The sequence below is a fragment of the Lethenteron reissneri genome, chromosome 25, assembly GCF_015708825.2.
Source record: "Lethenteron reissneri isolate LAM-NWPU_2019-01 chromosome 25, ASM1570882v1, whole genome shotgun sequence".
Classification (NCBI taxonomy): Eukaryota; Metazoa; Chordata; class Hyperoartia; order Petromyzontiformes; family Petromyzontidae; genus Lethenteron; species Lethenteron reissneri.
This window is the reverse complement of record NC_083803.1, coordinates 2,571,008-2,585,777: the sequence shown is the minus strand read 5'-3', so window position 1 is coordinate 2,585,777 and position 14,770 is coordinate 2,571,008. Positions and strand designations below refer to the sequence as shown.

General features: G+C 47.9%; 1 protein-coding gene across 4 annotated transcripts in view; it reads right to left on the bottom strand.

The window, feature by feature from the left end:
- Positions 1-276: 276 nt before the first annotated feature.
- ESRRG (estrogen related receptor gamma) overlaps positions 277-14,770 on the bottom strand; it is a 122,803-nt gene continuing 108,309 nt past the window's right edge. For all 4 annotated transcript variants that reach the window (XM_061558894.1, XM_061558896.1, XM_061558895.1 and 1 more), the window contains 2 exons: positions 7,529-7,798; positions 277-4,201 (listed from right to left, as the gene is read on the bottom strand). In XM_061558894.1, coding sequence (XP_061414878.1) covers positions 3,957-4,201; positions 7,529-7,798 — 515 coding nt within the window. In that variant the 3' untranslated portion in view covers positions 277-3,956. The remainder of the gene's footprint in view (positions 4,202-7,528; positions 7,799-14,770) is intronic.

The window sequence follows — 14,770 nt, the reverse complement described above, 5'->3', positions numbered from 1 at the left end:
CACTACGACGTTTCGATCGCAACACAAGCGGTCGTCATCAGGTGGAGACATTCTTTTAAAATGTTAAAGCTTAAAGTCATTCTTCAATAGAATTTATGGAAATAAAGACCCAAACTGAGTTACAAATGGCGTAAGCAATTTCGGTAAAACCGTTTGTTTTCGTGTCACAAAATGCTCGCCTACACTGGGGCTTGCTACTGCTGCGATGGCACAGAACACTATCTTCTGGAGGACCCCGCGCCGTGTTCTGCAGCGTAATTAATCGCAGCCGCGGGTGGCTGTGATGGAGAGGGCCCTGATAGCCACGCGCTGAGCAGGAATAGTCCCATTAGCCGTTGTCGCTGGTATCCTGCACACGTGTAACATCGTTATAGACCAGTGGACCAAACATTGGAAGCAATCTCTTTGCACCCCACAGAGAATTCTGTGATTACATTTATAATTGTTAACTCTTCCTGTTCCTCTACGTGAAAATATCAGTTGATAGCTTTTTGAAATTCATCCAATAGGTTATCAGTTTGTAGTTTGTTGGAATCATGGAGGTAAACGGTGATTTCTTAGTGACAGCACCCTAATCTGCCGCGAATGTAATTCGCAAGGGATGGGAAGAAAATCGGAGCAAGGAAATGCTATTTCGAGCATTACTGTTTTGCATGTAATAAACTAATCTGGATGTAACCGACTAACGTGACATCGCTTATGCTTTTGTCACGGCCCTCGGAAAACAAAGCAACAAACATGCAGTTAATTCGACAAAAAGCAGTTGTAATTTGATGATGGTACAAATGTATCATTGTTTTTATTCATGCGAGCAGACAAGTAGAAAGTTAATGGAGCTGCGCGTGCGTGCGCGCGCACACCAACGGGGGTTGCGAGGGCGCGCGGCCGTGCGCACGCGAACCCGTGTGGCGGCCGACTTCGCCCTCCGCCGCAGTCACGAGGCGTGGACCCGGGCACACGTGCAGGGAGGGCCACGCCGCGGCTCTGACTCCGTTCGCCCGCTTGCGTCGAGTCGATCGGCATTGCACACGAGTTGCTCTTTGGGTCAAATGTCCTGTGCGATGTTATCAGGCCCGAGTCAATGGGCGAGCGTGGCTGCTTCTCGGCTCGGCGCAGGTTAGAATTACGCTGACGGGCTGACACCGCACGGCGCTCGCCTGTCCCCCCCCTCTCCCCAGCATCACGTGCCGCACGGAGCCCGGCGTGAGCTGCCCTGAACCAGGCGGACCGGATCCCTCCACTCAATCCACCCTCTGCGCTGTCAGCAGCAGCAGCAGCTCTGCGTCACTGCTATATTTGCATTATCGGACCAGCAATCTGCCACAGCAAGACAGAACATGATCCTCAAATGGCTGAAAGCAGGCACAAGCTAAGCTGCTTAGGAACATGTCAACTTCAATATTGCATGACTGTTAGCTGGGAACACGTGCACTTGCTTAAGAACCAATACTGCCGAGGTTTGCTGAACAGTTTGCCTCTTTGTTTCAGCAAATAAGTGGTCATATTGCACGTCAATTCGTATATGTGCAGCTTACATTTGTACTAAGTTCACAAGATCCCGGTTGATTGGAATTACAGCCGTCAAACAACAAGTAAATTAAAAGGCTGATCTCCGCAGCTTCCCACTGTCCTGTAACATACGAACGGGGCATCAATGTGCAGTTGTTCTTTTACTTCAATAGACTTTGTCATTGTCTCCTTAAATAGCCGGCGCATCGTGTTCAAAAATTACAACCGTCACGATCACGCTTTAAAGTTGGATTTCAATACCAAAAGCTTTCACGTCCTGCAAGACCACGGACCCAAGAAAGGGAGACCAGCACCGGTGTCGACTGACTACACGTGGCGAGTACACGCGTCTAAAGTGAACGGGATTACAACGCCAATTTTAAATCAGTTGCGCATTTTATATCAAATACAGCGATTACCTTTTTTTTTCATCGATAACAAAGTGACTTCTAGAATATACAGTAGAAGAAATGCACTGCGTTTAGCCACGAACAGCACGGGTTGAATAACAATGCACGTTTACAGTTGGCAATCAGGTTAACGGCACCACCTTGCAGGTATAACGAGCTAATGGCTTCCTAGACACCACACAACACTGATTCACGTCCCACGGCTGCATTGTATTGTACTTCAGTTGCAATATACAGCGGAATTTTTTTTGGTAATTAAGCACTTTCAACATCGAATAAATGCGAAAAAGAAAAATCAAAACATCTTTTGTTTATAAAATGTACACGAGTATTTTATCTGTTATATTACATTACACAAATGTCCCTTTATTTAAATCCGTACAATAGTTATATTATTTGACATGGAAGATTGACACAAGAGGTTTTAAATAAATCTACCTGTACTCGACATAATAATTTTACAGCAGCTATATCATATAAACTTCACATTCATGACGGAAACACTAGCCTACCCTGTTTCTAAGTGACTTGCACAGTACACCACAGTCAAAGCTACACTCAAAACGGGAGACAGACGATGGGGGTCACACATTTGCAGGAGTTTTTGTTGTTGTTCTTGTTTTCGAGCCAACACCACAGCACACAGCCGAGCCGATCCCTTCCAAAAAAAGGCACCAATCATTTTCCATTTGGCGTGCCACGCGGCCGTTTTGACCATCGTAATTGCACGGGGGGACATCACCCATTGGCCAAACACGTGGCATAAACCCGATCCAAAATGTACCACTAAATTTAAAGACTAAAATTACCCGTGTTGTGCGTTCTCGTTCTGAATGTTACGACTTTGCTTCAATTCTCCAATTATTGCTTGCATCGTCATTGGTAGCAGTGCCATCGTCAGTCAGGACATGGACATCTGCGTACGCGGAGGATCTTTCAAAGTCTTGTCCGCACGTGCTCAGTTGCTATGTTTTCGGTGTGTCGTGGTGCAGTGTGCTGCTGGACACTGGCTGTTGGCGAGCGCAAAGCTGTGTGTTATGGTGCTGTTGTCTGCTGGTGTGCAGTTGCTGTTTCAGTGCAAGGCTGTGTGTTATGGTGCTGGCCGAGGCTGTAACAGCTAGCTCAAGATCATAGCTGCCGTGACGCCTCACTCTGCACTCAAAACCGCTAACAGATGCACTAACACTGCCATTATTAATAATTAGACCTGATTTGTGCATTTATTTTACAATATTATCTACAAGTAGTCCTACATGTAATTAAAATGACACGGTTGGAATATGAAGGAATTAATCCTGAGATTGAAACTCAAAGTTTACAGAATTTACATAAATTAATCACTTGTGTTAAATAAGCAAAGCAGTACACATTTTAAGTGAACACAAAAAAAGCAGCACCGATATTACAAATTGCATAACGTCTGCACACGGGAACATAACAACAACAATGTGGAAGACTTGATGACTACCTATCGGAACTTATGATGTATTTAGATATAAGAATTATTCATCTTTTTTTTATTAAATAGGTATCCTTGATTTAAATAACACTGCTACGCCTCAGTCGGTGAGTGAGGGTAGCTCCTATTGGATCCGCAGTCTCCGAGTTTGCCGCTGTCCACGCGTACCAGCGCCTGCCACCCCGGCAGGAGGTCAAGAAACCACAGGCGGGTTGGGCAGTGTTGCTCTCTTCTGTGCTTCATTTACAAACGTGGAAGCTCCACTCCTCCGCGCAGCCGCCCCCACGAGCAGGACATCCTCGACAACACGCACGCGGGCGAGGCGCCGCCGCGCTGGCGGGCGTAACGACGGGCCTCCCGCGCAAAGGGTCCCAGCGGAGCCTCCGTCCTTTACAAGAGCGTCCATCAACATCGTCAAGTGCAAGGAATTTCCGTAGTTGAAAGGGAGCGAACGGCCGCGCGTTACCCCCCCTCCCCCTCCCCCCAATTGTTGTCCGTCCGTCCGTACAACGGCCGACCCCGAAAGGGCGCTCCTCCTTTTTTTTTACTTTTTTTTCTAAGCGCCGCTCAAGGTCCGGTCAGACCTTGGCCTCCAGCATCTCGAGGAAAAGTTTGTGCATGGGCACCTTGCCCTCCAGTTTGACAGAGTAGAAGTGCTGCACGGCGCGCGTCGCCGTCTGCCGGAGCAGCGGCAGCGTCATGAGCAGTTTGCCGACGCGCCGGGCGTCCTCGCCGTGCATGCTGCCCTCAAAGTCCTGCAGCGCCTCGTGCAGAACGTCCTGAAGCTTTTGCACCGCCTCTCCGTCCTCGATGTGCATCGAGTCTGTGGGACAGCCACGGCACGAGCACGACACACACCGGTTAGCAACGCAGCCTATGTTCACACTAAATGTGCAGCACCGCGTCGAACACTTTCGGATAATGCCTTGCAGATCACGACCTGGTACCAGTATTTGGGTGCAGTGGTGGTGGGGAGATGTTATCTACCTCGCGTAGTATGCAGGGGATCGTGGGTTCGACTCCGACCCTGACACACGTGTATTCAAAGTGTGCGTGATCTTCCCGTGGTCGCGTGGATTATTCTCTGGGTCCTCTGGTTTTACCCTCCACATTTTCAACACGCGTTTATATTATTTGTCTGCTACTATAAATTCCCACATGATCATAAGGCACTTACATGCGCTATCATGTGTGGCCAGGTTGCCTCTGAAAAAAATCTCATAGCTCAGTGGTATTTACCTGCTAAATAACATAAAAAAAATACTGAAATTTTAGCCGGTTCTGTCTGGGTCAGTGAACTGGAAAATATTTTGGCACATCACATCCAGTATACTTCTATGTGCTGTGGCTGCTAGTCATGAGCCTGCTATAGTTTTCCAGTGACCCATAAAATATTCAATGCGAAATTAAGCCCTGTCTGATACCATATTCAAAAGTATTTTGGTGACCAGAAGATACGTCACATATGATCGATGTGTTACTTGTTTTCTGTTACTGTGTAATTGTTTATACCGTGCTGTGTATATAGTTGAAAATTAATGATGATAAAACATGTATTGTAAAAATGTCAGAGGTGCCACCATGATCGTGGTTGTCTCCAGTGCCTCAGTAGATGGCAGGAGCTAATGCAGGTGAGCCATTCAATTTCATATCCAAACCAACTCGTTACTATACTTAAACCTGGACGTACAATTTGCACCTACGTTTGCCATACACAAGAATAAGCTGCTTTACTTACACACCTTTTTTTCACAAGTCTCTCTTATAAAGGCGACCAGTTGCCGCCATGCGCACTCACCTGCTTTGAGCAATCTACTTATTTTCACATCAACTGTTCATCCCGACTCATCTGGTTGTCTCTCAACCGAGCTTGTGCGATGAAAACTTTGGAATAGAGTTTGTTAAGTTCTGACAGTCTTAGTACCCCCCCTCTCCCTACACCTCCCATGCTAATTGCTGTACCATTATACCAAGTGACCAATTTTAAACGAGACGCAACAACAACCGAGGTGGCTCACGTCACAACAGGGCTCACACGAGGACGGTGCGTGGCACGCCAAACAGCGCGCGCCACCACTTGCCAATGCCGTCGGTGCACGTGCGTGCCCAGTATGAATGTTGGCGTGCATCGCGATTCCGGGCGTTAGTATGCAGCTCGCAGGAACACGAGCAGGCTGTGGCTAATGTTGCATGAGTATGCGGCAGACAGGCACAATTACGCTGCAAGATAATTGCACAATGGAAATAAAAATTTGCTGCACCCAACTAATTTTACATGCGACTGCATCATTGCGGGCAGCATCTACTTGCGACGAATGAAGTTGGAAAGGACATGCCTATTGTCTGAACCATCCACCGTACAATAGTGACAACTCGTAGATGCATTACCCTCTCCTTGCTGCTAACACGGATTCACACACACGCACACATATACATACACACACAAGAGTATGCAGCGTACAGTGTTTTCACCCGCACACAGAACACACGCACACTATATGAGTCACAACCGCCCTCTTCAACCCTAATGTAGTTCTCAATTTTTGTAACGTGTCTTGAGATGCGGTTATAATTAAAGTCAATATGAATTACAATTATCATCGTCAATTGTTTTTGTTGTGGTGTGTACATCGAGGTAGGTACAGAGTACCTTGTACACGACAGCTCGTGTGCTCGATTGTGTTGGACCGGGATTTTAAAAGACAAATCGCTCAATAAGGGAAAGCGCACGTGCCCTGTACTTTAGGCACATCACAAGTGTAATCTCAAGACGTTTAGTCGTCTAGCTTAGCCAGGCTTAAATGTTATTGTTTTTAAAGGGCTGATAAAAAGGCAGATCAGTTGAGATTCTCGAACACATAACTTGCAACATCAGAGCTACTTGAGAAGACAAATGAGCACGGTGTTACTTTGGTGAAACAATTTCCTTCCCATCAGTCAACAGGCCCTACGTCGATGGAAGGGCTGAACCCGTTAATTACAAAATCAATTAAAAATAATTTCGAAAGGAGTCACGTTTTAGTTCTCGGGGGCACGATTAGACAAAAGCCTCGTCTGTGGCTTACCGCAGCCTCTAATGCCTCCGCTGAAACTGAGCAAAGCCAATCTGCTTTTTCATTTTTCAGTTTGACCGATTCGCAGCCACCATTGATCAACGCGCTGCTCCCAAAACAAACTGTCAATACCTTGAAGAGCGAACAATGCGAACAAATGACTGCCCTCCCATACGGCCACTCATTACATTTCATTTAACACATTTTATTGACATTTTCCCCCGTTGTAATTAACGAGAAAAGCCAGCTGGCCTCAGACCAAGACGCTGGCCTGTGCGCGTGTGTAGCGAGCGTTTTCAGAGGCACGGGGCGAGCGCGGGCGGCGCTGAAGGCAGGCTGCGGCACACTTTGCGCACGACCTTGACTTTTTCATCAATGGACTGACGTCCATGTCAGCATCTGGCACTGCTCAATACAAATATTTATCAAAAAAGAATAAAACATTTGCTTTGGATAAATTGCTGCGCTGGAGCATGGCTCTTAAAAACCGATTGAGTGCGCGCGTTCACATTGTGGGAGCGCGGCTTGCACATTATATTCTACTGCGCAAAAAGGAAACACTTCTCAAAGTTGTTCACGAATTACACGACGACCTACATTCTTTCATTAAATGCTGCAGTTATACGCCCATTAAAAACTGACAAATAATTTTAGGGGAAAATGTGAGCTTTGTTTCTGTTTGCGTTAGCTCATTCGTGCAACAGAGCAGTATGGTATCGTGAAGGATTATGAAAGCAGTGTTCTTCTTCTTCTCCTCCTCCAAATACTTGTGGTCCTGTGCGCTACTACGGATTGTATCATCATCAGTCGCGGTCTATCCACTGCTGAATGAAAACCTCCCCACACCATCGCCTTGCAATGTCACAATCCATCATCTCACTCTTGCACACTAAATTATCTCGTCGCTCCATCTCCACGGTGGGGCGTCATCGCCAGAAATATGGATTCATTGCGTAAATTCAAACATTTACAGAATCTTGTACCACAACCAAAGACTTTTATAAATGAGTGTAATGTTGCATATTTTTATATTTTTTTACACGAGGCGATGCGTTTGACGCAGCACCGTGCTGAGGTGGGCTCCGTGCCGGCCGTACCAGAGTTAGCCAGGGCGATGGCCTTCAGCGCCACAAACTCCTCCTTGTCGAGCTTCAGGGCCTTGTACTTGCGCACGAGCTGCAGGATGGCGGAGTTGAGGTCGAGCAGACCGGCCACCTTGGACAGCTCCTCGTCCATCACGTAGTCCTCGGCCCACACGAGCTCGTCTTCGTAGGGCAGCGAGCGGAACACGACGCCCAGCAGCAGGATCTCCATCCACGCGCTCTGCAGCAGCGACATCTGGTCGCCCAGCGACAGCGTGGAGAAGCCTGGCACGCATGGCGGGCACACGCACAGGCACGTACACACGTACACACACACACATACATGCACACACGCGCACACACGTACACCCATACAACGCTTTGAGATCCACGTTTTTTGGTTGAGTGCTCAATAACGGTGTGTACCATGGTGCCCCTGCCGATGTATTTACGGAGTGATAACTGCCTTCCCGTACGACGGAGTTTTGTCTTGCTCAGTGCAAATTAAATAACCCACTCTCGGTCTCGTCAGTACCATTAAAAATTATAACATAAATGTGCAAAAGGGATGAGGATAATAAGTTAAGTTCCCTTTTTTCATTTGTGGAGTTGCAGCAAATTGCTATCTGACTATCTGTCTTTCTAATTTAAAACTTTATATTAATACATCTTTTGTTTGACTTATTAAATTAGAGCACTGCAACATTTTAATGAGACGAGTCTGCGAATCACACCGAGATTTCACAGTTAATATGACACCTTTGCCATTTGAAACTTTTTTTTTTCGAAATAGTTTTTAATGAAACAAATCCATACAAATTTTCTATTAACAAGCAATGAGAATGATACTGTTTCATCACCGGCAGATACCACTAGCCTTGCGAACCTCACCGAAGCGGGCACTTTCTTGACATTTATTTTCCCGACAGCAATCGCGTTTTGCGAGGATCGTTTCGAGCATTAAACTACTGGCACCGGTGTCAACGGGCACGGCTCAGCGGCAATGCCGTGCGCGTACTCAACGGGTGTAGGATAACAGTGGCCGGTGCGCGTTTAAACCTGTCACTGCATCGGGGCCTCGTGGGGCATGCGGCGGGCAGGGCTTGCGTGCGCCGTGCAGCGAGTCCCGGCCCCCGAGGCCCCCCGGCATCCGAGAGGAATGCTCAGCACACTCAAAACTGCCAGCGGCAAACGATTGGATTTATACGCTTTCAGTTGGTCAGAATCTTCGGGCCAATAATTAAAACCGGGATGATTGGTCTATTGAGCGCTGGCAGAACTTTTTATCTACGGGATATTGGTGATGTTATCAGCCTGACACTTTTACTGTTGTCAGCCCCATCCCAGTGTCCAATTTTTCTTATCTCGCTGATTAACACAAGGGCTGCTTCCCACTGCATTAATTAACAGATACAAATCTACATTCACATGAAGAGATCAATACGGGGGGGAAGAATAGGCCTTCAGAGTGAATTTACTTTGGATGATGGAGAGGACGCCCCCGTCAATGTTTACGTGTGCAGAACGGCAAAAGGCTGCCGGTGGCCAACATCGCCGTGGCGGTGCCGGAGCGCCCCCCCCCCCCCACGCGCCACATTTGGGGGGGGGGGGCACGGCGGCAGCCGTGAGTGACGGGCCGAGCGCTGAATGGGAGCGCGAGAAAGAAGGATGCCTGGTGCCGCTGGAGGTTACCGTGATAATGGGTCCCTCTATTTCTGGTCACTTGAAAAGATGCTATCTGTGGAGGTCTTGGGGCCTCCTGATTGTGGTTTTGGAAGAAGAAGAAAAAAACCTCACAATAAACATCTGATTGAAAAGATCATTTTGTTTCAGTGAATGGAATGTAAATAGCTTGAGGCTGAACGGTAAGCAATTTAAATTAGCAGCGTATAAAGGAAACAGTGCTTATTCCACACAAACTGCACAAAGCATTGGTTGGCTTTAGAACGACTCTGCTGATGCCCCCATATCAGCGGTGGTGGTGGGTCCTGCAGCAAAGGTAGGCTTTACTCCATGGCAAGTTGCCTGGGCTGTGCCGCTTCATTTCCTGCATCACGGAAACTACTGATCATAATCCCCTAATACCTAGCAGATGGATGATACAACTTGCCAAATTTGTCAACATCATAGGACTTCCAGCCAAGATTGGCAACATTTAACGCCAGATAATTCTCAGCCACAAGAAGTGTTACATTTCATTATTATCAATTGCGGAAACGCAAACAGTGGATGCAAAAAAAATATCTTTACAGCGTCGCATGAACTACATTATTATGTGAATCTTTTATTCAGTTTTATCCTAAATCTCACTAATACCATTAAAACCCTGCTTCACATTTTACCCATTCAATTGGTCAAGAATAAAGGATTCACGTGTAATACTTGAGACTCAGATGGATGTCGGGACAATTACACGAGAGTCTTGTGTAAGGCTGAGTCCCCAAAAAAAGACAAGTTTGATCGCTGTGTTAGCCGCTACATGAATACTACAAATCCTAGTGGATAAGCCTTCCAGTTTAAATCCCAGTCTCTTGTGCTAACCACAGCTGACCTTTAATCCAGACAGGTGTGGGGGCTGATTAGCGTGGCTCAGGTCTGCTCTCGGAACAATGTAATCCACATTCGGAGCCCTCAGCTCTTCTCTCGGGGCAGCCTCAGTCACATGGCTTCAATGAGCCTAATTAAGCATGCCGTAATTCCAGACCATTGCATAAATTAGACTATTCTGAGCCGAGATTAATTCTAAATATACTGGAGCAGCTGTTCAGGATGCTTGGATCGTTCGCCTGTTTGCCTAATTAGAGGCCAGAATTGCTGGGAGAAACAGAGTTTGGGTTTTGGCGGCGATCGCTACGCTGGCACTAATTTTGAAGCACCGCGAATCGCAGCTTGTGAGCGTTCAGGGAGGGCGGTAAGTGGCACACGGGGAAGCGACTTTTATGTGCCCAAATATCAACATTTACATTTTAATCAGCCAATCCCGAGCGCTGCCGCAAGAATCCTGGGCTGCGCAGAGGGCAGCGGGGAGTGGCGCAAGGCGCAGTGGGGCACTTGGACCTTCGCTCAGAGCAGGGGAACAGGACGAGGGCAGCAGAGTGGCACGGTGCCCATGGGGCACCTGGTCCGCCACTCGGCCCCGCCAGTGGCATGCGCTATCCCGCCATTGGCCATCATCGGCGGGACGGCGCATGCCACTGGCAGCCTTAGCGGCAGCCTGCAGGGACCCACGTGAGCCATTTTCCTCTCCAAGTGTCGTCCACGAGGAAGGGCTGCGTGTTGCAAACGGTGCCACACAGCACGTCCACAGGAGGCAATTAACTCGTGTTTTGAAGACAAAATAGAACACGGTCCCACAGAGACAATAAATGTCTTGTTGTACCAAAATAAGGGCGATAATCACACTATCCTGCGCTCTCCATCAACATGGAATCATAATTACAGCACCAGTAAATCAACCAATTTTAATATTGATTTCCTTGTTAGACACAATAAATGCATCTCACTAATTGACTCAATAGCCAATTGTGGCAACATGAGCAGGCAAATGCTACAGAAATCAGTAGCCAAGTGCCTAATCTGCTTCAGGTCAGAATAATACAATTATTCACACTTTTTCATTCCAGGACTTGTGAGGGGAGACCCATGCCTGTTTAAACTGAACCATGCAAACATCTGCAATAAAGCCCAACGCATTTATAAACACACACACAATAAGAAATCCTCAAAACTACTCGACGATATTTCTTCAACAAATATTACCCACTTAGCGTGCCGTGTTTTTGCTAAATATGTTTGTCGAACACGGAAAGCGCTTGGATAATAATGGTCCTCTGTTGCGCGGCGACGCGCGCTGGGACATTCCGAGCCGCCTTCGTGATTTTGGGCTGCACACGCAGTAAAGCAGAGCCGCGGAGGGGCTCAGAGTGTGTAGGCTCCTCCCTCCCCCCCCCCAATAATTCCCTTAATTCTCCGAATCTACGGCTCATAATCTCCTAATTAATTATTCTTTTGCGCCGCTTCAGGATCATTACGCAATGCAATAAAGGACATGTAATTATGAAATTTTACAGCCATTACAGATGGCGACGGCTCATATTTCACAGTAAATATTAGGCGGTGTGTGGGCACGGGACCTCAGCGGACAGCGTGCTGGCTTCAGATGGATGAATTGTGCCCAGAAGTAATCAGCACCCGGGGCCCATAATGGCCGTGGCCAGATGAAGCGGCGGATAAAGACAAACTGCGCCATCAGTGCACGCCCGGTGGTACCATAAGGCAGGCTCATCTGGCTGGATAAACATGGCTGATTGAGGCTGGGCTGGGCACTGTGGGCGATCAGCGGGGGCGAGCCGAGGGGGGGGGGGAGGGCGGGAGGGCAGCACGCGATGGGCGAGCAGTGCCGGACGCCCGCCGCGGAGAGCGGGGGCTGCAGGAGAGGTCCTGTCCACTTCATTATCGTTGCCGCACAATACAGTTTCATTAAGGAGCAGAGGGGCCGCAGATGGGGAAGGGGGTCGCGCGTCTCCCGGGATGTGCCCTGCCCTGCTCCACTCTCCCTGAGCATCACTCAGCAGGGATGCTTTCAACTGCACACAAACACCCCCCGGGACTGCTGCAGCCACCGTCGCTAACTCGCAAATTGCGCTGGCCTGGCCACACCGACGAAATTTGTGTTTTGTAAAAAAAAAAAATTCAAGTCACTCTGCAAAGTACATGGCTGGATAATGCGGCTGTTGTAAGGTGTTCCTCTAATTTAAAGCCACAACTCGATTTACTGTCATTTTTAAGAGGAAAGGGAATTGGGGTTGGGTGAATTTGAGGCGGGGGAACAAAGCGGAATACATTAGCTCCTCTTGTCCCACGGTACCCGTAAACATCTACTGATGGAATTTAAGAAGAAATCCCCTGGTGGAATGAATTGGATTAAATTTCCGAGTCCAAAAAGCCTCCTTAAATGGAAGAGGAGTCCAGACATGTGAGAGAGGAAATCCAGCTGCATCACGGAGTGAATTATTTAGAACCTCGCGGCCCAGCAACGCCAGCCCAACGCCCTCTCCACCAGCCGCCAGAGGCTCGGTTTATGCTACGGAGTTTAGGGCAGCGATAATAATAATAATAATGCGGAGAGCGCACCAACATGTGTCTGGGAGAAAGCGAACAAGAAAACATATTATGCGAAAGCAATCTTTTCCATACGGAGATGGTGGATGCGACGCCACCGTGAGATTTGGTGGACCGCAGGCGCTCGGCGGATGCGAGCACGCTGCGCGCGTGCAGGAGGCTAATCTAAACCCCGCGTCGAGGCACGGGGCTCAGTGCTTGCCGAGGCCACCGCAGCAGATGGACCTCGCTGCAGCCAAAAGTGAAAGTAAGCTAAAAAAAATTAAACCCTTCGCCGCAATTAATCTAAGTCCGTATAATTTCAAGAGACATAAAGCATAAATTACTATGGCCGCATGTTATTCTTTTTGAACGCAATTTGTGCTGCAAATTAGCGTTAACTTTAATGGTTTGCAGGCAAACTCCCACTCCTAGTTGTAGCGCCAAAGCAAACGCAAATAAGCATTCCGATCTACAGAGTTCGTCATTTGAGTTTGTTTCTACAGCACAACACGGCGCTTCACACAGGCATTCATCCCTGTATAACATATCATCGGGATTCGTTAAAAGTTTCCATTAGACTGGCCGCACAGACTGGACAGGAGGATTTGTCACGTTTAACATACCTGGTGCCTGACAGATGTTTACAAACAAAACGTTAATGGTTAAAAGTTGCCACTGATTAGATCATTGCTACCATATGGCAGGCAATCAAAGTATAGATCATCAAAATAATTACTTCAGAGATACAAGAGGAGATAAATAAAATAAACACTCGCACGGGCACCCCGCTCGTCAGACAAAACAGATGCGCGCAAGGAGCCGGTCAGGCCCAGGGTGCCGCTTAAAACGTCACGACGGTGCCACGGCCTCGTGCCCCCACTCTGCTGGCACGGACCCAGCGCCAGCGTTGGTACCGCCCTCACAGCTACACCGGCAACCTCCTTTGCCCAACCGCGCTCCCCACCCCCCCGCCCCAATGTTTGTATACAGGAAGTCGTTGGTTCAATCCCGACCCTGACCCCTGTAGATTTGGAGTTTGAATATTGTCCCAGTGGTTGCGTGGATTTCGGGGTTTTTCCCTTCACGTTTAGAAACATACGTTTTCAGTATTTGGCTGCTATAAATTTCCACGTGATAAGCCACTTCGTTGAGCTATTATTTGTGGCCAGGTCGTTTCTGATTATAGCTACATAACTCAGTGGGCCTTACCTGGTAAAATAAAAAAATGTTTACTTTAGTTTTGGTGCCAATTCTACCACGTACATCGCTATCCTACTTCACAATCCCCCTTCATGGCACCCACGTATATCCCTCCTACATCCCATGCCTCTGTGATAGCAACCTAGTGAAATCCCTCTTAAGCAAAGCGATGTTACCGCAGAGGACATTTCGCACGTGCACTCACGCTGGTGCACGCTGGTGCAACACGGTACATGGGACATAGATGGCACGGGGCATGCGACACGGTCTGAGGGGCGCATCCATCAAGAGAGATAAAAACATTTATAACGATACAATATACATGTGATGCACAGTAAACATATATAACGCATGCATGCTATTAAATGAGAATACGTTAGCCAAACACGATTGTTACTTGAGTTTGATGAGCTATAATGCAGGAAACAGAGAAGATAAATAAAGTGGCATCAGAGATGTTGAGTTTCTTTCCCACCGTACGTAGCCAACCCTGCTAATAAACTAAACAAACAAAAGCAGTTCTGAAGAAATTCGTTTTAAATTGAGATTTAAAAGTGGAAAGCTCCAGTGGCGTCCTAATATCGGAAGGAAGAGCGTTCCAGACGGCCGCAGAAGCGCATCTGAAAGCGCGCGATGCAGTGACCGTCTTTGTTCCATGGTTAGCCAAAAGCCGTTGCAGTGAGGATGACCGCATTTCACGTGATGGTTTATGCTCCTTGACGAGATCAGCGAGGTATCGTGGTTCATTTGTGGCAAGCACTTTGTGTGTAATGAGTGCGACCTTAGGAATGAGCGTGTGCGGTGGCCGGACATGCTGCGGTGCCCGCAGCCTTGCCCCGCTACGTGTGCCCAACGAGGCCTACAGACAATGCTGCCCCTCTCTCTCTGTGCCTGCTTGTGAACTTTGCCTGAACCACATGAAATAATGGGCCGTGATGACAGGAATGTTATTCC